This window comes from Boleophthalmus pectinirostris, unplaced genomic scaffold (assembly GCF_026225935.1).
Source record: "Boleophthalmus pectinirostris isolate CB_2022bp ecotype Guang Dong unplaced genomic scaffold, ASM2622593v1 HiC_scaffold_7, whole genome shotgun sequence".
NCBI lineage: Eukaryota > Metazoa > Chordata > Actinopteri > Gobiiformes > Gobiidae > Boleophthalmus > Boleophthalmus pectinirostris.
Genome location: NW_026571473.1, coordinates 915,001 through 938,122, shown reverse-complemented (window position 1 = coordinate 938,122; position 23,122 = coordinate 915,001). Strand labels below are relative to the sequence as shown.

The window sequence follows — 23,122 nt, the reverse complement described above, 5'->3', positions numbered from 1 at the left end:
CTTCAGCCCAGAGGGATGAGCAGCTTCTATCAGAGATCAGCTCATGTCTGTGTCCACTCACCTCCACCAAGGACACACAGGGAGGGTGGGGATGTGTCTGCTGTATGCTGCATGGCATTTATTTATAAAGTGCTTTACTGTCTGATAATCAGGAAGTGCACATTCGCATGCCAGTTGTTGTTAGCTTTACCTATACTGATTAGTTTTATTCTTCTCTGAGACAACACAAGTGAGGAATAACTTTGGACCACTGCAAACTCCTGAAAATGAACGAGTTCTGTTTCACATTTTTGAGACAGTACAAACCAGGCACAGGTCAGGGCCAATGTCCAAATGGATTCTGACGTGGTGCTTCTGAGGGTTTGTTTAGGATATTTAGCCTCTGGGACTGAAAATGAGGTGTTGAGTTGTCACTTGTGGCGTAGGCAGTCCCAGCAGGTTCAGTCTTGTGTTACATTTGCATTTTTCTGGGCTCCAGGTGATTTGTATCAGTTCCTCGTGGGAAGAGTTTTCCTTCAGCTCAGGCGTAGTAATGCACAATATGTGTTTTATTTCATGTATTTAATGTTGCAGACTGCACTCCAAGTGTTTCAAAGGAAAGTCAAAGAGAGCACAGCAAATACCACACTTGGAATATTAATGCAAATGTTTCAAAAGTTATTACAAATCTATGAACTTTACAGCACAACTGTGCTAACTGTAGCAGGTCTGTGGCAGGAGGCCCCGGCTGTTGTGAGGGCCCAGGCTGTTGTGTGGGCCCAGGCTGTTGTGAGGGCCCTGCTCTGTAGCAGCCCCCTGTGTTATTTATGAAAGCACCTATTAGAGTCAAACGTGCTCAGAGCATTTATTTAGTCGTGATGAATTACAGTGATGACCAAACACTGACCAAGACGCATTGTAATAAAAGAAGTGGTAAATGCTGGCAGAGCAAATAAAGCTACTTGGTTGAGAGCAGTGAGAGAGCAGCATGCATCAGGTTTAATGTGGAGAGGGCAGAGAGGAGAGTACAGTCTGTGGAGGAGGGAGAGTTTGTAATGCACAACACAGCCCAGGTCTGACAGATCTGAGAGTAATTAAAAACATGTCACCCACACGCTGTACTCTCCCACACTGTGCACTATTTAAAGACGGCGTATTATGCTAAATGGTGTTTTTAGGTGCAATGTTATAATGTTGTTCCTTCATTAACAACATGCCTTATGGTGACGCCATCTCTCACTTTTAGTTTTAGATGAATATCGTCATGTGCACATTTGAACTTGATGACTCACGGGTGTCACAGATTATAACTATACAGCAGACATAAGCACGTTTTTAAAATCTGTTTCTGAAACTTCTAAAATTCTTTTTAGAGTCTAATGTGACAGTCTGTGTGACAGTCTATGTGCACTGAAATGTCTTGCTCACTGACAGCTGCAAGATAAATCAAAATCAAATCAAAGTCAATTGAAAGTGAATCTGAATGGACACAAGCAGCAAATCACAAACAGTGCAATTACCCACAAGGGCCCATGTGACACTACTCTGATCTGTTCTAATAGAGTTTCCTCACCACAAACACACCTGGACACAAACTCTGCATACCCCGAGTTCTGTTCCACCTTGTGATGTCATATGGTGATACAGGAAGTACTCCACTGTATATTATTCTGTATATTCTAGATAAGATCTCTGCCTGCATGTTTTTGTATTAGTTTGTCAGTTCATATTTCAGTCTTTTTATCATTTCTTCTCGACGTCTATGAACATTAAAACATAAATTGTAAATCTAATCTCAGTGCTTCTCAGATAAATGGTAATTATTTTTCCCAAGCGGTTCTCTGTATCGGCCTTGGTGTCTTCTCTCTATCTGTGAGTGAACCTGACTCTTTCCTCTCACATAAAGCACAGTCTGGAGCCTCTGATAACAGCCTGTGTGAAGCGCTTTTGGAGCTGTCTTTATTTCCTCCTCTGCTTTCTTCACCTCGGCTCTTTTCATCTCTCTGAGGAAACATCTAATAGTATTATCAAACCTAAACGTGTCCATAGAGCTGTGTCTGGACCTCCCACCCTCAGGATGCAGGCAGAACACCCAGGAACCAAGCACCTCCCCTGGGGTACGAAAGTGACACGCAGAGGGGTGTTCTGTTGTTTCAGTGTAGGCCTATTTAGTAACACATTTTAAAGGTAAATGTGTGGACATGTACGTGTGGACATGTGTGTGTGGACATATGTGTGATATGTGAACGTGTGTGTGTGATGTGTGGACATGTGTGTGGACATGTGTGTGGACATGTACATGTGGACATGTGTGTGGACAAGTGTGTGTGGACATGTGTGTGTGGACATATGTGTGATATGTGAACGTGTGTGGGTGATGTGTGGACGTGTGTGTGCAGTGTGGACATGAGTGTGTGATCATTAGTGCGTGGTCTTGGCTCGGGGCTGGGGAGATGTGATCAGCTAATGCTCTGGCTCTGGGCACTGGATGGTTTTACAAGCAGCACATTAGCTTTATCATGTACTCTGCAGCTTAAAGTACTTCCACATGTCTAATGATGGCTACTAAGAATGATGGAGTACGAGCCTGCACCAGCGAACACACCAGCACCTGCACCAGCACCAGCACCAGCACCACCGAACACACCAGCACCTGCACCAGCACCAGCACCACCGAACACACCAGCACCTGCACCAGCACCAGCACCTGCACCACCGAACACACCAGCACCAGCACCTGCACCAGCACCTGCACCAGCACCACCGAACACACCAGCACCAGCACCAGCACCTGCACCAGCACCACCGAACACACCAGCACCACCGAACACACCAGCACCAGCACCAGCACCTGCACCAGCACCACACACCAGCACCACCGAACACACCAGCACCAGCACCTGCACCAGCACCTGCACCAGCACCACCGAACACACCAGCACCTGCACCAGCACCAGCACCAGCACCCGAACACACCAGCACCTGCACCAGCACCTGCACCAGCACCTGCACCAGCACCTGCACCAGCACCAGCACCACCGAACACACCAGCACCAGTGCCTGCACCAGCACCAGCGCCTGTACCAGTGCCTGCACCAGTGCCTGCACCACCGAACACACCAGCACCTGTACCAGCACCAGCACCTGTACCAGCACCAGCACCTGTACCAGCACCAGCGCCTGCACCAGCACCTGTACCAGCACCAGCGCCTGCACCAGCACCAGCACCAGCGCCTGCACCAGCACCAGCACCAGCACCAGCACCAGCGCCTGCACCAGTGCCTGCACCAGCGCCTGCGCCTGCACCAGGACCAGCGCCTGCACCAGCACCTCCACACATCCAGTGGTGAGATGCAAGAGATTAAATTTTGATATATTTTGCAAAACAGTCATGTATCCACATTATAATAGTGTTTTCATAATAAACTCACTCAGAGCTGTATTTTGAGTCATCTGAAAATGCCTTGTCACCTACCACCTATCTCCAACCAGTTCTTCCAAATTCCAAAAAACAGGTATATGGGGCATAGTCAGTTTTCTACTTTAAAAACATTTAAGACAAGATTCAACTGTAGCCATTTCAATTCTCAAGTCATTTTAGCTCAATATCACAGTTTACAATGAACTAAATGTAGAATACTAATGTACTAGATGATAACAAAATACCAAATCCAAGTGTATGCGGCTGACATGTTTAAGATGAAGAGGACAATGAAATGCAACTAAAATGGTGTTAAGAGCACTGTCCATGGTTTGACTGTCTTAAAAAAGTGAAAAACAGAAGCAGTTCATTTAAAACTGTTTGCAATGGTCCAAAGTTTTTCCTCACCTAACTTATGCATTTTGAGCATCCAAATGATTCAATACGATGAGTGAGATTTGTTTTAACACAAACAGACCTGAAAGAACTGACATAGCTGGAACTACAACAGGTGAGCTGATTTGTGCTGTTAAATAAGTCTCTCTCAAATAACAGTTACAAGCGAGCTAACATTAGCCAACACTTTCCCAGTTAGTCACTCTGACCCTTTTGTTGAAAATCAAACTCTTAAACTGGATCATGAACGCTCACACTGATCACAGGCTCCTGATGATGTGCTGATTAAATCCATTTTGCATTTTTCAAACAATTTAAAAACGTTTCAAGCCACTGGTCACTGCTAAACATTCCATCATAGACATATATGTATTACCTCCCAGCGTCATGCCACTGCAAAGTACTAGTGCTACAGACACAAGCATTTTTCCAAAGCACTAATCCTGCTCTATATTGTACTGCTCCTGATGGACCTGCGCAGACACTCAGCTCTGTACAAGTTTATGGAGCAGTTTTTCAAAGTGAAGCTAAATGAGATGGAACAGACAGAGCAGAGCTACTACGCACAAGAGCAGGCCTGAGGGCTTTTACAAACCACACTCTACAAAGTACACACAACTATCAGCTCTCTTATACAGGCTTCTGTCTGATGTGTTCTCTCTCACTACGTTTATATCCACACTCAGGATAATTGGCCTAGTCCACTTTAAACTGATCCTGATAGTGCTGAAGGCCTTTGGTCATTTTGTCAATTATTCCGTCCGTATATGCTAATCTCAACAGCGTTAGCTTTGTTGTGCCCACTGCATTTAGCAAACACTTAATAAACAGTAAATATACCCAGAAGAAAAGAGCCCTAAAACACACAAACTATGATCCACATCCCAACAACACACTATTAACAACTCCAGCTGCAAAGTTTTAGTGCTGATGTTAAAAGACGCCACATAGCCCCCATTCACACCTGTTCACACCTGTTCACACCTGTTCACACCTGCTCACACCTGCTCACACCTGTTCACACCTGCTCACACCTGTTCACACCTGCTCACACCTGCTCACACCTGCTGTTCACACCTGCTCACACCTGCTCACACCTGCTCACACCTGCTTGTTCACACCTGTTCACACCTGTTCACACCTGCTCACACCTGCTCACACCTGTTCACACCTGCTCACACCTGTTCACACCTGCTCACACCTGCTCACACCTGCTCACACCTGTTCACACCTGCTCACACCTGTTCACACCAGTTCAAATTATTTTGCTATTTTGTCCGTAAATACATTTCAATTCCTAAAATGGACCTCGGCTCCAAATTCACTTCTATAACTCTAACCTCAATGAGCTTCATTTGACTGGAGCTGAACGCTGGGGGTGATGTCCCACTCCCTTAGGTCATTTCTTTATACAGTCTCTGAGTGCACTACATCATTAGACGTCCTTCCTGGGAAGCATACATGAACAAGTCATGTATTGCTCCTCTTACCCTTGGCTAGGCTCTCCTGCTCTGGTACAACCTTTCAATTCAGGTGTGGCTATCTAACTCAGAGTCCTGCACCGGGTACCCAACAGGTGCCCACAGACAGTTGCTGAAACGGCAGGTTTGAACCTTCTGGAATTTTACGGGCGGTTAGTGTTGCACACGAGTGGGTCAGGTGAATCAAATGAATGATGAACTGGAGAAAAATATTGACGCACGTCCAGGGTGTCCATTGCCCTGGAAACAAGTTAAATTTCCCGTCATTTCCCAGAACGATGGCTTTAGACCAGATTTAGATTGGTTTAGACCAGGCTGAGAGAGACTTTAGTGTGTTTATTACATAAAACCATCAGCGGAAGAGATCGGCTCAGCGGCCGGGCTCCTGGCTCAGTCCTGGTTTAGACCTGGTCCAGTCCTGCTGTAGTCCTGGCGATCAGCTCAGTGGTTGTGACGTGTATATATTTATACTAATGACACTGATTTAGTCCTGGTTTAGTCCTGGTTCAGTCCTGGTGTAGTCCTGGTTCAGTCCTGGTGTAGTCCTAGTCCAGTACTGATGTAGTCCTGGTGACCGGCTCTGCTGTGTGTATATATTTATAATCCACTAAAGACACAGCGTAGGTTCAGTCCTGGTTTAGTCCTGGACTATTGGGCTGTTGGACTAATGGGCTGACCCCGATTTATCATGGGTGTGGGTGGGTAATGGGTGGAATGTCCGGGTGGGTCTGGATTTAACTTTGATATAATCACGGGTTAACGGGCGGGGGTGGTGTTGTACTGCGCGGGGGCGGGTCTTAAAAAATGGACCCGTGCAGGACTCTGATCTAACTACATACATTACTCACTAATAGATGAGGGGCTGTTAGATGCATTTGGGACACTATACTTACCTAAACTATTACTACGAGTCAAGAACTACACTGTAAGTTAAACTAGATGAGTGACACTGAAGCCCAGACTGAGTTCCACAGCAGTGAAATAACCAGTGCCCTGGTGATGTCATCATGTTCACTCTATTAAACTAAACCTTCCTCAGCACATTCAACTGAGCTCTGACAGAAATGGTGGCTTCTTGAAAATGGTGGCATCTTGAATTTTTGGGTAGCACACACCTTTTTCCATGGGAATTGAATGAATTGAAGAATGTTTGTACCAATCTTGATGACAGCATCACCATTTGATCAACTGAGAGAAATGGCGGTCATGCTGAAAAATGCTGGTGGCATCTCAACCATCAAATGGTTGTCATCTTGATTTTTTGAGGGACAAGCACCATTCACCAAAAAAAACACTCTTAACAGAGTATTTTCACAAAATGTTGTGCCTACATTACAGTTTGAACACTCGATGTAATGAGAATTTTACAGAAATAGCGTCCATCTGGGAAAATGGGCGCCATTTTGAATGTTTGAGTGGCCAACACCTTTTTCCCAAAAAGTAACCCTTAGAGAATATCTGTGCCAAATTTCATGCTTTTATAACAATTTGAACGATTCTCTTGAAATATGCAGTTAATCTGCTGCACTATACAGAGGAGCTGCTGCAATGTGTTCAGTGATAGTGAAAAATAACACATTTCCATGATCTGTCACCTCCTTTAAAGTCCAAAGGCAAAGCTCTCTGTCAGACTGGTGCTGGTGAAGTCTTGTCATGATCAACTCTGAATGAAGCAGAACACTGGCACAAAGATCACTTCTCTTCTCTATCAAATTCCTGATACAATTGAATGAGTTTTTTCCACTGCAGCTGTCAGTTGAAATGACTTTGAGCAAAAAGATTTATGAGACTAAACTTTTGTGGATTATAAATTGGAATTTTGCTTCTAAACAGTAAACCTCTCAGAGTTTTATAGTCCCAGTGTCAAACTATGAAACTCATCTGACATTTCAAAACATCCTTTCTGTTTACTAGTTTTTCATTATTGTTTTCCTTGACTTTTCAGCCCACACTCACTTGGCTGCATCCTACTCCCCCTGCAGGCCATGGACAGAAGCGCACTGTCTAACCCCGCTTGGAGCACTTGTAGTCTGTGCTGTGATTATGTGGGCGTACATCACTGAGGCGAAAATGACTCACGGGCTGTCGGATACATTCACTACAGCAGAGTGGAGTCTGAGCTGGAGCTGCCAGGGCTGCCGATGTGAGGCTGCTTACACCAAGAGTTTTAAGTATTTATTTGTTTCATTTTCTGACAAGCATTGCAATTGGATTTGTGATTTGTTTTAGTAACACTCAGTTCACAGTGTGTATTTTAAACCAGTCCAGGAGCATTTATATTTGAGAGAGACTGAAATCTGCACTGTTAAGCTAATACAAGAATCCCATGCATTTTTGAACATGTTTGCAGAGACTTAAAGTACAGAGTTAGCAGCTTTGACACAGAATAAGTCTTAAAAAATCATTTTAAACAATTTGCAGTGGTCAAAAGTTGTTCCTCCTTTTCTGTTTGTATTCTAGGCACTTTAAAACACTGTCACAACTTTCATAGACTAAAGCAGAGTTTGGCTGCCACAGTAAAGCTAACAACAACTAGCATGCTAACCACACAGACACAGACAATAATAATGCAGATGCAGACTGTACAAAGCTGTTGACCTGGTTTAATATCTCTGTAATTACTGGGCCTGTCCACATGCAAAGTCTTCTCTGTCAGTATAAATTAAAGTGAAATGATTTTTTCACACTCCTTTCAGAAAGTAGAGCCATTATTCAAACCCAAAGACGTGATTGTCGTCAGGTGAAAGGACTTCAAGTGATAAGATTATTATGACAAGTTTGTGGAGCTATTTCTGTCAAAAATCTCCCATAGACTTTAGAATCAGATAACTGTATTCATCCCAAAGGGCGCTTCAGTTCATAACTGTCGCTCAGAGGAGTAAAAATACACAACCATTCACAACCAGCACAACAATAACAATAAGCTGTGACAACACAATATATGGTGTGATCCGTCAGTGTCAGTGCAGTGGCAGATAAAACAGAGGCTCATATCCTCTGAGGTGAAGAGCACAGCAAAAAGGCTGTGTCCAGAATACACTGAGGTGCACACACCAGGAGAACTGTGGTCAGGGTTACGTCTTTTAGGTTTAAACCCACTGGATTTCAGCACTGAAACTGGCAACCCAAATAAGACTCATTCTGCTTTCTGCTTGGATAATTGTCTTGAGAACCAGGGCACCAAATTATAACAAACAGCTTGGCCACAATCATGTGTTTGTAAGAAAGCATAAATCTGTGTTACAGTTGCTATGAGTAAAAGCTCCACTTGGTTCAAACTTGTTCACTAGATGCAAGTGAAAGACAACAGAGGATTGTTTGGTCATGTTTGGTCACCTGGCTCACTCTGGACTGAAGCGTGTCCCTCTGGACTGACTTCTACAGATGATCAATTACATTTATCTCTATTTGTGAAAGTGATTGGGAAAATGCAGAGGGTCACAAGGAATATTAGAATCTGATTGGTTGAAGTGCCACAAGTGGAACAAGCTGAAAAATATAACTTTGGATACATTCAGTTGAGAGAAAAGCCCACACATCTTCCCTGTCCACAAACATGAAAACCATGCTGACAGAAGTGCTTTGTGCAAACACAATAGTGTGTATGTTCACTAAAATAGGCTGGTGCGGCGCCATGTTTGTTTTGGTTCATTTGGGCGCTTGGCCTTTGGCTTCTGTACAGACCCCAGTGCTGCTCTGTGATTGGTCGACATGCTGCTGGGAGAATTTGAACCTCAAAATGGGAGTGTCTCAAGATGGACTCTCGAGAGTTTGTGAATTCACAAATTGAATTAATAACTGTGAAGAATCATAAAGTTGTCAACACAGTTTTGTACAATCACTTTATTCTTATTGGACAGAGACTGACTTCAGAAATGTATTAATACAAATCTTTTGCCCAAAGTCTTTTTAGTTGACATTATGTACACATGTGTTTGAGGCTATTGAGACCAGGGACAGGTGATTCACACAGCGGTGACTGGAGCCTGCAGTCTCCTGCTAGTGGACACATGCCTCCTCCTAGAGGACACATGCCTCCTCCTAGAGGACACATGCCTCCTCCTAGAGGACACATGCCTCCTCCTAGAGGACACATGTCTCCTCCTAGAGGACACATGTCTCCTCCTAGAGGACACATGTCTCCTCCTAGAGGATACATGTCTCCTCTTAAGCACAGAGGCCACAGTGGAGCCTGTATTTAACTGACTCAGGAGTCCTGTTTATTATTGTAAACTTTGCAGCTCAAACCTCAGCAGCAGAGACATCCAGATGTGCAGCAGAGCAAGAAGTTTAGATTTATTATGGAACTTGTCTGTTTGGGAGGAGACACTGGAGCTGGTGAAGAGGAGGAGATAGAGAGGCTGAGGAAGCTGATTTTTCTGCTGCTGCGGTGCACTAAAGAGCTGCAGAAGCTTCTTTTCTGAGCAGTTTGTAAATCCATGATTTGACCAGACATGGGTTTTATGGCTAAAGGACTAGACCAGATTCACCATGACACAAAAGACTTGGTACAAATTTTGTAATGTATTACATAGTCACATTTGACAGATTGAAATATTCCCTGTAATTAAACTCGTCTTTGTCATATTTGTCAAAAGCTTGCCGAGAACTGAAGCTAATCACAGTTAATTCATTGTTTAACAAAAGCTCTCCTAACATTTTCAGTCAGTCCCAGGAGGAGATGTGACATTTTAACCAGAACTAATTCAACAAAGATCTTTATCTTTAAAGACACACACACATAAAATATTTGCTCCTATTATCATCGTGTTGTTCAAAGCCCTGAGTGTGGCCCTGGCACAGCTCTGGAAGATCCTGGAGAATAATGTGCCAACAGTCTCCTGGATCTAAATGCTGATGGATGGAAACGTTGAGCAGCTCCAACCCTTACCACACCAGACTCTCTGATCTGAACGGTCACTCCCTAAACCCCAGCACCTGCACCTGTCATGAGTCAGTGCTAGTGCAGCCTCTGCAGCTCAGGGAGGGAATTGTGGAGGTTCTGAGCTTCACATGAGGCCTGGTCTGTCCATAAATTGAAAATGAGAAGATCTTGGATGTGTCTCTGTCTGCAGGTTAAGACTCTGCAGACACAGGTTCAGTCGTGATAGTGTTAAAACAGTAAGAGCACAGGATACATACAGTTTTTACAGTAAAGTTTATATGAAATTAAGCAGAGAGACAAAAAATAACACTTCATTTGAGCAACTCTAGATTCAATTAAAATGACTTGTTTTGCTGTCTAAAGTACGAATCATGATTATTTGGTAGTTCTTACATTTATGGGCCTTTGCTTTTTTCTGTTAGAAAAGTCTCTGTTTATTGACTTTCAGCTTCTGACCCAAAACATAATGTCTCAAAGTGAAATCAAGATTACGCTTTTCTGCCTGGTCTAGTCAATAAAAAAATAACAAATAATAAATAAAACTTTACAATCCACATGCACAAATTCCAAGTGGACACAAAGCCAGGGAAGTGTGAAATATCCAACCAACAGGACCATCCAGCCGACTGGTCAGGAGCTCACTGATTATCTGTCTGAGGTTAGTGCTTCACTCACTGATTCTGCAAAAGTTTTTTTTTTTGTCTTTTTTTCCTCATAAATGGTTATAGATGTTAAATTTGTTTTGATACGGATGGACCATGTGCATCTCTGATTGGCCAACACTCACCCATCTGAACCAGTGACCACACTCACATCGTGTAAACTATTGGAGAAGTGTGTGTTCTGGATCCAGGCAACAAATGTGTAGTTCCAGAGCCAAAGTGAGCTGGTTGAACGTGGATTACAGGATTTCCATAAACAAGGAGGTCCCCTGAATCTGCCACTCCCACTGGACTATCTGCTCTGAGTGTTTAACAGTCAGAGTCATTTAAATCCAAAACACCCAATTATGATAAAAGAGTGTGTCACTTACAGTATACAGCCATGTGCACTCTCCTCATTAGCACTCTCCACAGGGAACAACATGGAGGGGGAGCAGTGACAGAATTAGACTTTGATGTGAGGGAGAGGTCAGGGGGTGGGGGGTCATTCAAAATGAAGAGGCTGTCAGTCATTATCATTCTTTTAAGTGATTTAATCACACAGGCACTCACTAATTCATCTCATTGTCTTTACAGTGTTTTAGAGATAGCACTTTATAGTGAGCATGGCAGGTACAGTGGCAGGTACAGTGGCAGGTACAGTGGCAGGTACAGTGGCAGGTACAGTGGCAGGATGTTGCTCAGCGATACGCACAGTTTCAGGCACTCGTATTACTGCAGTACCTTACTGCGTCTGTATTACTGCAGTACTTTACTGCGTCTGTATTACTGCAGTACTTTACTGCGTTTGTATTACTGTCTGTGGGTTTGGTTGATGGGGTCGTCTATGTTTGTCGTCCATTTTCATGCTAACGTGCTAAAATGCTGGACTATCACATGACACCAACACTTTCACTTCACTAATATAATGAATTATACTGTTTATACTGAATCATACTAATTATACTAATTATACTGAATTATATTATTTAGAGTGATTTTTTTCCTCGAGGTTGTGTAGTTGAAGCACAGATTTATTCTGGAGCATGTGGACCAAGGCTTTACAACAACAGCTTTCCAGTTTGGTGTCCATGATTTTCTCCGAGTCAGACACACGAAACATAATAAAACGGTTGAAGTGTGGACGTGACGTCATATCCAAGATCCAAGTGGGAGATGGACGGATAAACAAACGCAGCATAAGGAACTAGCTAAGAAGCTAGCTATGGACATTTGACATTTGTTACTCCTTCTGTGGCAGCAAATGTGTCAGAAAACCTTCCAGAGGAAATCCTCCAAGACTTTCGAGAAAAACACTTTAAGGGAATGAATCATTTCGTTACCAACCGAAACAGCAGAGCAGAGTAAGAACGAGTTCTTTCCTGTCATGTTCACCTGGTTCCTCCTGGACACTGCTGTGACGCTGCAGGACACAGAGGAGGGAGGGACACTTTTGGCTCTTCCACAGGATCTGCTGACCCTCCCTGACCTGCTCCTGTTAAACTGCTCTGAGACTTTTGACTAAGAGACAAAGGACACTGAAAAGTGCAGTGGAAATGTAGCTGCAGCAAAACCATGACATAAAGATCATGTAAAGACTCACTGCAGTGTTAGCTCTCTCCTGTTCTACAGAAATGCACATCCTGTCCTTACGGTATTCTCCAGTGACTGTTGCCTTGATCTCTTGTTAAAAACTGTCTCTCTTGACATTACTTAACTTAATTGTCAGCTGACAGGCCAACTTCTTCACTCGCTCAGTTAATCACAGCTTGTCACTTATATTTCAAAAAGTGAAAACAAAACTCTCGTCCACCATCTGCTACTCTCTGAGCTCAGGTTGTTTTGGTTCAAGTAGGATCACATGTCCCGGTTTGACCAATGAATAGACAGAAAATGTGTACTCAAGACGCTGAACCTGATTTTCACTTTTATCACTTTTTTTCATGTTTTAGAAGTATGAAAAACACCACTTGCAGCCTGAGCAGCCTCATTATTCACCACGATGACTTCATAAACACAAGAGACTAGAGCAGAGTTTTGCAGTCACTGTAAGGCTAACAACAACTAGCATGCTAACCATGTATTTATTATTAGTTTAATATTCTGATCTTTATTTAAGCAGGACATTCCTTCTGAGATTATCAGTCAATAAAACACTAATAACAATAATTAGATGTGGACAGTACACAGGACGCTAAGAGCTGCTTATATCAAATGTCTGTACTGGGATGAGACAAACTTTGCACAAATACATGCAAAAAATCTAATACAGGCCCTTTCACTTCAATGTATGAGTCAGATGTTGTGTCCAGGTCTTTATTCTCACAGTTACTTGAGTAATATATTTGGAAGTAATAGTAGTCTTACTCCTCCCCAGGTGAGTGAGGCTGCAGTCTGAAGTGTGCTCCAGATAATGAGAGTGGAGCAAAAGCAGCGCACTGAAACATGTTCTGCCATAACAGGGATGTCCACCGTGTTATGTCAGTGCAGTTACCATGGCGATACAGCCACAGGACTCTATTTAGTCTGGGAAAACACAAATCCGCTCATGTTGGAGGCTCCTGCTGTATTGTCTTAACCAGGGCGAAAGTAGCGGGAAGAATAATGTGCCCAGAATGACCAACAATTTTGCTCTTAGAATGATTCATGCTCCACTCTTCACTCTTCACTCTTCACGGCGGAATGTCAACAAAGTACACTTATTTTTCTGTTTCATTTCAATCTCTAAAGAGACAAGAATAAACCAGAGTACAAATAAGGTTTCTTTAGCCTGCTTACAGATGACGAGTGCACACAAGCTGTTTTCAGGCCGGTCAGAATAGTGTCCGTTCTGGTTCTTGTACCAGTTCCACTGGGAACCAAAGTGCTCACCGGTGATTGACCCATGTTCAAACCATTTACATGAACCCACGATGCGTCATCGACAGAGGGTGTGGATTTACCACCAAATAAAAACAAGGCCATACGAAAACAGATGCCACAGGAGGAAAATAACAATCATGGATCATATCATCAACACCAGCGAGCGTTTGTACTTATACAAGTCATTATTTATGTGCCAAGCTCTGCTGTGGAGAAGACGGCAGCGACGCCCAATCCAAACATATAATTTTATCAGGCGAACACGGATACATGCAAGAAGAACAGTACATAATATTTTCTGTAGACTTAAAACTTTTAATTTCATATGTGATAGTTTCAATTGCTCTTTGTTTATTTTCCCGCATGTGACCTTGATGAACGTGCTGACATCTTCTGTGTCGTCATGGTTCGCTTAGAAAAAACAAGTTTTACTTGGTTCCCATTGGGAACCAACTTTACAGTTCTCAAACACTCTGATTTCCAGCATGAACACATGAGTTGGTTCAAGATTAGGTGCAGGAACTGGCACCGGCACGGTTCTCTGTTGGTCTGAAAACGCCTTTAAAGGCTTTGCTAGGAGGGCCTGGATAGCTGCATTGGTTTAAAGATGCTCCCTGTGTTTTTATGTTGCCTTCTAGATGTAACTACAGCTATCTATTTCTTCTGAAAGTTTAATCTTCGTTGTGATTGGTTAAATTTTCTTGTCATTCACTCTAAGGCTGATCAATAGGGGACATAACATCTGATGTATCATTTAAAGTGAAGGCAATGTGAATAATAACATAATGATAATAATAACAATAATAACATGAAATAAGTCACAAAATCTGGTGTTTTCAAAGGACAGACACAAAAATGAGACAAACTAAATCATATCAGAAGGAGCTGCAAGAAACACAAATGTTCAAATGATTTCCGATTGTCACTTAAAGCTTTTGTCACTTTAGATTTACTCATAGTGGAAAGAGGAAACACAACTTTTACTCGAGTAACAGTACTGTTACTTCAGTACAAATATTACTGAAGTGGGAGTAAAAGTAAATCTTTAAAAATTACTTAAGTAAATATAACTTAGTACTACCTGCTTCTGAGAAGTTCTGTATTGGATCTGGAAGAAGGACTGAAGGTGTTTAGAGTGTTTATAGAGTTTAGAGTGTGTTTATAGAGTTTAGAGTGTGTTTATAGAGTTTAGAGTGTTTAGAGTTTTAGAGTGTGTTTATAGAGTTTAGAGTGTTTTATAGAGTTTAGAGTGTGTTTATATAGAGTTTAGAGTGTGTTTATAGAGTTTAGAGTTTAGAGTGTTTAGAGTGAGTTTATAGAGTTTAGAGTGTGTTATAGAGTTTAGAGTGTGTTTATAGAGTTTATAGAGTGTTTTATAGAGTTTAGAGTGTGTTTATAGAGTTTAGAGTGTGTTTATAGAGTTTAGAGTGTTTTATAGAGTTTAGAGTGTTAGTTTATAGAGTTTAGAGTGCTTATAGAGTTTTATAGAGTTTAGAGTGTGTTTATAGAGTTTAGAGTGTTTATAGAGTTTAGTAGAGTGTGTTTATAGAGTTTAGAGTGTTTTATAGAGTTTAGAGTGTGTTTATAGAGTTTAGAGTGTTTATAGAGTTTAGAGTTTTAGTTTTTAGAGTTTAGAGTTTTTTATAGAGTTTAGAGTGTTTATAGAGTTTAGAGTTTATAGAGTTTAGAGTGTGTTTATAGAGTTTAGAGTGTTTATAGAGTTTAGAGTGTGTTATAGAGTTTAGAGTGTGTTTATAGAGTTTAGAGTGTTTATAGAGTTTAGAGTGTTTATAGAGTTTAGAGTGTTTATAGAGTTTAGAGTGTTTATAGAGTTTAGAGTGTTTATAGAGTTTAGAGTGTTTATAGAGTTTAGAGTGTGTTTATAGAGTTTAGAGTGTGAGTTTATATTTAGAGTTTTATAGAGTTTAGAGTGTTTATAGAGTTTAGAGTGTTTTATAGAGTTTAGAGTGTGTTTATAGAGTTTAGTTTAGTGTTTATAGAGTTTAGAGTGTTTATAGAGTTTAGAGTGTTTTATAGAGTTTAGAGTTTATAGAGTTTAGAGTGTTTATAGAGTTTAGAGCTGTTTATAGAGTTTAGAGTGTTTATAGAGTTTAGAGTGTGTTTATAGAGTTTAGAGTGTTTATAGAGTTTAGAGTTTTTATAGAGTTTAGAGTGTTATAGAGTTTTAGTGTTTAGAGAGTTTTAGAGTGTTTATAGAGTTTAGAGTGTTTATATAGAGTTTAGAGTTTAGAGTGTTTATAGAGTTTAGAGTTTGTTTATAGAGTTTAGAGTGTTTTATAGAGTTTAGAGTGTTTATAGAGTTTAGAGTTTATAGAGTGTTTATAGAGTTTATAGAGTTTAGAGTGTTTATAGAGTTTAGAGTGTGTTTATAGAGTTTAGAGTGTGTTTATAGAGTTTAGAGTGTTTATAGAGTTTAGAGTGTTTATAGAGTTTAGAGTTTTATAGAGTTAGAGTTTAGAGTGTGTTTATAGAGTTTAGAGTGTTTATAGAGTTTAGAGTGTTTATAGAGTTTAGAGTGTTTATAGAGTTTAGAGTGTGTTTATAGAGTTTAGAGTGTGTTTATAGAGTTTAGAGTGTTTATAGAGTTTAGAGTGTGTTTATAGAGTTTAGAGTGTGTTTATAGAGTTTAGAGTGTTTATAGAGTTTAGAGTGTGTTTATAGAGTTTAGAGTGTGTTTATAGAGTTTAGAGTGTTTATAGAGTTTAGAGTGTTTATAGAGTTTAGAGTGTGTTTATAGAGTTTAGAGATGTGTTTATAGAGTTTAGAGTGTGTTTTATAGAGTTTAGAGTGTGTTTATAGAGTTTAGAGTGTTTATAGAGTTTAGAGTGTGTTTATAGAGTTTAGAGTGTGTTTATAGAGTTTAGAGTGTTTATAGAGTTTAGAGTGTTTATAGAGTTTAGAGTGTTTATAGAGTTTAGAGTGTGTTTATAGAGTTTAGACTGTTTATAGAGTTTAGAGTGTTTATAGAGTTTAGAGTGTGTTTATAGAGTTTAGAGTGTGTTTATAGAGTTTAGAGTGTGTTTATAGAGTTTAGAGTGTTTATAGAGTTTAGAGTGTTTATAGAGTTTAGAGTGTGTTTATAGAGTTTAGAGTGTGTTTATAGAGTTTAGAGTGTTTATAGAGTTTAGAGTGTTTATAGAGTTTAGAGTGTGTTTATAGAGTTTAGAGTGTGTTTATAGAGTTTAGAGTGTGTTTATAGAGTTTAGAGTGTTTATGAGTTTAGAGTTTATAGAGTTTATAGAGTTTTGTTTATAGAGTTTAGAGTTTTTATAGAGTTTAGAGTGTTTATAGAGTTTAGAGTTTATAGAGTTTAGAGTGTGTTTAGAGAGTTTAGAGTGTTATAGAGTTTAGAGTGTTTATAGAGTTTAGAGTGTGTTTATAGAGTTTAGAGTTTAGAGTTTAGAGTGTTTATAGAGTTTAGAGTGTTTATAGAGTTTAGAGTGTTTTATAGAGTTTAGAGTTTAGAGTGTTATAAGAGTTTAGAGTGTTTATAGAGTTTAGAGTGTGTTTATAGAGTTTAGAGTGTTTATATAGAGTTTAGAGTGTTTATAGAGTTTATAGAGTGTGTTTATAGAGTTTAGAGTGTTTATAGAGTTTAGAGTGTGTTTATAGAGTTTAGAGTGTGTTATAGAGTTTAGAGTGTTTATAGAGTTTAGAGTGTTATAGAGTTTAGAGTTTGAGTTTATAGAGTTTAGAGTGTGTTTATAGAGTTTTAGAGTTTATAGAGTTTAGAGTGTTTATAGAGTTAGAGTGTGTTTATAGAGTTTAGAGTGTGTTTATAGAGTTTAGAGTGTGTTTATAGAGTTTAGAGTGTTTATAGAGTTTAGAGTGTGTTTATAGAGTTTAGAGTGTTTATAGAGTTTAGAGTGTGTTTATAGAGTTTAGAGTGTTTATAGAGTTTAGAGTGTTTATAGAGTTTAGAGTTTTATAGAGTTTAGAGTGTTTATAGAGTTTAGAGTGTGTTTATAGAGTTTAGAGTAGAGTGTGTTTATAGAGTTTAGAGTGTGTTTATAGAGTTTAGAGTGTTTTATAGAGTTAGAGTTTAGAGTTTAGTGTTATAGAGTTTAGAGTTTATAGAGTTTAGAGTGTTTATAGAGTTTTATAGAGTTTAGTGTTTATAGAGTTTAGAGTGTGTTTATAGAGTTTAGAGTGTTTATAGAGTTTAGAGTGTTTATAGAGTTTAGAGTGTTTATAGAGTTTAGAGTGTTTTAGAGAGTGTTTAGAGTTTAGAGTGTTATAGAGTTTATAGTGTTTTAGAGTTTAGAGTTTTATAGAGTTTAGAGTGTTTTATAGAGTTTAGAGTGTGTTTATAGAGTTTAGAGTGTTTATAGAGTTTAGAGTGTGTTTATAGAGTTTAGAGTGTTTATAGAGTTTAGAGTGTTTATAGAGTTTAGAGTGTTTATAGAGTTTAGAGTGTGTTTATAGAGTTTAGAGTGTTTATAGAGTTTAGAGTGTTTATAGAGTTTATAGAGTTTTAGAGTTTAGAGTGTTTTATAGAGTTTAGAGTGTTTATAGAGTTTAGAGTGTTTTATAGAGTTTATAGAGTGTTTTATAGAGTTTAGAGAGTTTAGAGTGTTTATAGAGTTTATAGAGTGTTGTGTTTATAGAGTTTAGAGTGTTTATAGAGTTTAGAGTGTTTATAGAGTTTAGAGTGTGTTTATAGAGTTTAGAGTGTTTATAGAGTTTAGAGTGTTTATAGAGTTTAGAGTGTTTATAGAGTTTAGAGTGTTTATAGAGTTTAGAGTGTTTATAGAGTTTAGAGCTATATAAGGCATCATTCCAGTGCGGGGCTAAGTTACAGATCAGGTCAGATCTGTGGAGCTGTGATCCTGCTCATGATTTATGGTTTTCAATTGATTTTTTTTTCACCAGAAAAACACTTTCAGTGAAAATAAATCGATACATAGATGTGTAATGCCATACTGTGGAATATTCCAGGTAAAGATATGACATCATGACATCTGTATGGAGAAAACAGTATTAAAGAGAATAACAGAGATTTAAAGGTCATCTAGCTCAGAAAGAGATGTGCTTTGTCCCTGTGCTGTTGTCTGCTCGGCTGTGTTCTCTGTTCTCCAGCACTGCGTACTGGAACACAGAGGGTGAGATGTGAGAACAAGGCTCTGTTGGAATGCTACTACTACAGTAACCTGAGTCAGTGGGGTTACATGAACAGGATGTGGGAGAAATGGCTATTATGATACCCACAGTCAAAGCTAACGGGCAAACAACTAGTAGCTCAGTGTTCCAACATCCAAAAACAGAAACTGCTATCACCACTAGAGATTGACGAGGTTCAACACAAATGCTACGGCAAGAGGGAGCCAGGACGCCAGGTCAGAAGGGAGTTAACACCAGCTCCCCACCTGGAGACTGGGTACAAACCCTGATGCCAGTTACAGAGTGAAGTACCATCTGAAAGTCTCCTAAAAGATGTGAATGCAGCACTGAGAGTGATCCCTACCACAACCATCACTGAAAACAATAAGCTGATCTACACTTCAGCAGCAGTGATCCCAGAGGTTAGAGGCAAAAATCAAGGAGGCACAGAGAAAAGTGAATCATCTGTCAGAAGCCCATAAAGGTGCAATGAAAAAGCAAGTACCCAAGAGGTACAACCAGATGTCCACACCTGAAGCACTCGAAAAAGCAAAACAAAAGCTCCAAGCCTTGGCCAGCTGCCTAAAGAGGTACACACTAGATAACAACGCCAGACTAATAAACTGCCTGTTGGCACAACACCAGAGCAGACCCGCCAAGGCTGGAGACTGAAAGGTACTGGAAAAGCATATGGGAGAGGGAGGCATCACATAACACCGATGTACAGAGAGAATTCCACAGCAGCCTCGCTGAACAGAATCCAGTCACCATCACAGTGGTAGACATCCAGGAAAGAGTCTATGGTATGAAAAACTGGACTGCACCAGGCCCTGACATGATCCACGCATACTGGCTGAAGAAACTCCCAAATGAACAAATGAACCAGCTGCTAAAGGATGGGACTCACCCTGAATGGTTCACCCAAGGGCGTACAATCCTGATCCTGAAGGATCCCTCAAAGGGTGCAGTCCCATCCAACTATTGACCAATAAGCTGTCTCTCCACAACAAGGAAGCTCATGTCAGGCATCATCACGGCTAAGATAAGCCGCACTTGAATCAACAGGTGATATATATATTTATTCTAATATTCTGGTTAATTTTCATCAGAACTACTGTAAGTGTGTGGCACTTGATGATGTGTGATGAGCACAGGCCTATGTGTCAGGTCTACCTTCTTCTTGGACTTGAAGACATTACAGCGGAACACGTTGCTCTGTCCATCTCGAGCGATGTAGCTGAAGATCTTCAGGTCCTGAGAGTCATGAGACACGTAGAAGATTCTGCAACACAGAGAAACAACAGAGACGTGCTTTAATATGTGAGGACAGAGATGTGTCTGACTCAAGGGCACAACAGCAGCAAGACCTGTTTGGAGCATTAAAACACCACCCTGTAAGATCCGAGCTTAGTGTGGACTGACACAGGAGCACAAGGAGACGCTTTAACAAAACTTTGCAAAGACAAGTGGATCTGGAGCTGTGTCCTGTCTCCCTGATTTCAGAGGGAGTGATTGACAGGTGGATAAACCAGTCAGGAAGACGAATGCTCCATTTGTGTCAAAAACAAACAGTTGGATTTTGAATCAACAATAAAAGCACCAAACTATTATTCAGCTCAGACAAAAGAAGTTCTATATTTTGTTAGCGGCTGTGGTTGGATTGTCAGGAGTGAGTTTATTTTACGATCTTATTTCAGGACAGTCCTGAATCTAAGCTATTGTCCCAAATCCTGAATCTGGTCTTAAATGTCCCAAAAATTATACTCAAACAAAATACTGAGTAGTTCTTTTCTGATAAACATTACCATAACCTTACCAACACCTTACAAACATTATCAACTGATAAACATGATCATTAAAGAAAACAAAATCCCGGCATTTTTCATTCTAATTATTGTTTATTTTGTACGATCATAAACGATAAACTTTGTGCCTACGATAACATTATTATTAGTTTGTACAACCATAAACAAAAATATGTTTCTGCATGTATGTATATGTGTGTTATGCAAATGTGTATAAACATTTATACTGAGTATATGTATTGGATATCTATGATGCAAATATGTATGTATGTACATGTGTGTACATGTATATGTATGTATGTATGTATGTATGTATGTATGTATGTATGTATGTATGTATGTACATGTATGTATGTATGTACATGTATATGTATGTACATGTATATGTATGTACGTATGTATGTACGTATGTATGTATGTGTGTACATGTATATGTATGTATGTATGTACATGTATATGTATGTATGTATGTACATGTATATGTATGTATGTATGTATGTATGTACGTATGTATGTATGTGTGTACATGTGTGTACATGTATATGTATGTATGTATGTATGTGTGTACATGTGTGTACATGTATGTATGTATGTATGTATGTACGTATGTATGTATGTGTGTACATGTGTGTACATGTATATGTATGTATGTATGTATGTACATGTATATGTATGTACATATGTACAGTCCCTGACAAAAGTCTTGTCGCTTATCCATTTTGTAGAAACAAAAGCTTATAACCTGACTTTAAATTAATCGATTGGTTTTAGAAATGTCTCATATGAAGCTAAAACCCTCCCAAATCATGTTCAATATACTAAAATAAATTTGCTTCACTGAAGAAAGATTGATCATTTAATGAACACAGAAAGGTCAGATTTTGGCAAGACAAAAGTCTTGTCGCCTACAGAAAATTGAACAAATAATTTACTTCAAATACAAAAATATGTTGCATAACGTCAGTGAATTAAGTAGTGGTGCTGTGAGATCCAGATTTAATATCTTGTATGACTTCCATGAGCTTGAAGGACGCATCCATGCGGTTCGACAATGATTCATACAATTTGTTGATGAAGTCATCAGGAATAGCAAAGAAAGCGTCTTACATGCCTCCCAGAGTTCATCAAGATTCTTTGGTTTTGCCTTCCATGCTTCCTCTTTCATTCTACCCCAGACATGCTCAATGATGTTCATGTCTGGTGACTGGGCTGGCCAGTCCTGGAGCACCTTGATCTTCTTCACCTTGAGAAACTTTGATGTAGAAATAGAATTATGCGATGGAGCACCATCCTGCTGCAAAATTTGACCCCTTTTATGGTTGGGAATGTAAGAGGAAGCCAATACTTCTTGATATTTTAGGATATTGATATTGCCTTCCACCCTGCAAATGTCTCGCACACCCCCATACTGGATGTAACCCCAGACCAGGATTTTTCCACCACCAAACTTAACTGTTTTCTGGGTGAATCTTGGATCCATGTGGCTCCAGTAGGTCTCCTGCAATATTTGCGGTGGCTGTGATGTAATTCAACCGAGGATTCATCTGAGAAATCCACCTTCTGCCACTTTTCCAGTGTCCATCCTTTTAGCAGGCTGTGGGCCTTGGCAAATGCCACACGTTTTTTTAATTGCCTTTTGTTTAGTGCTGGTTTCTGTGCACTGATTCGACCATGGAGGCCATTTCGAGACAGAATTCTACAAACTGTTGTGGCTGACACAGGGACTTGAGGTGACCAGGCCTGGTGGAGTCTGCTGCAGTGGAAAAGGGGCTGGTCTTGAATTTTCGAATCAAAAAACGGTCCTGCCGAGCAGTTGTCTTGCGGGGTCTGCCAGACCTGGGCTTGTCAAAAACATCTCCAGTCATTTCAGATCTTTTTCTTGTTCTTTGTACTTGACGCTGAGACACATTGAAGGTGTCACCACCTCAGCAGTGGATCTGGTCTTCAGCCTCTTGATAATTAAGGCTTTGGTCTCAGGGTGGATCTTAGGCATGTTGTCAGAGGTGAAGTTGCAGTTGATGTGAAGGTCTGGTGTGCTGGGGGTCTTTTTATACACAAACACTAACTGATTGATCAGTAACTGATCACAGGTGAGGCTGTAATCTAGGATTGGGTGCATCATATGACAAGGCAACAAGACTTGTCTTGCCAAAATCTGACCTTTCTGTGTTCATTAAATGATCAATCTTTCTTCAGTGAAGCAAATTTATTTTAGTATATTGAGCATAATTTGGGAGGGTTTTAGCTTCATATGAGACATTTCTAAAACCAATCGATTAATTTAAAGTCAGGTTATAAGCTTTTGTTTCTACAAAATGGATAAGCGACAAGACTTTTGTCAGGGACTGTATGTATGTATGTATGTATGTGTGTGTGTGTGTGTGTGTGTACATGTGTGTACATGTATATGTATGTATGTATGTGTGTGTGTGTGTACATGTGTGTACATGTATATGTATGTATGTGTGTATGTGTGGATATGTTTTTGTATATATGTGGGTATATTTCTGCATAATGACAGATAAGCATTA

General features: G+C 40.1%; 1 protein-coding gene across 1 annotated transcript in view; it reads right to left on the bottom strand.

Annotated features, from left to right (window-relative positions):
* LOC110162772 (carboxyl-terminal PDZ ligand of neuronal nitric oxide synthase protein-like) overlaps positions 1–23,122 on the bottom strand; it is a 193,626-nt gene that overhangs the window by 77,341 nt on the left and 93,163 nt on the right. Inside the window, exon 5 of the mRNA XM_055164636.1 lies at positions 19,960–20,068. Coding sequence (XP_055020611.1) covers positions 19,960–20,068 — 109 coding nt within the window. The remainder of the gene's footprint in view (positions 1–19,959; positions 20,069–23,122) is intronic.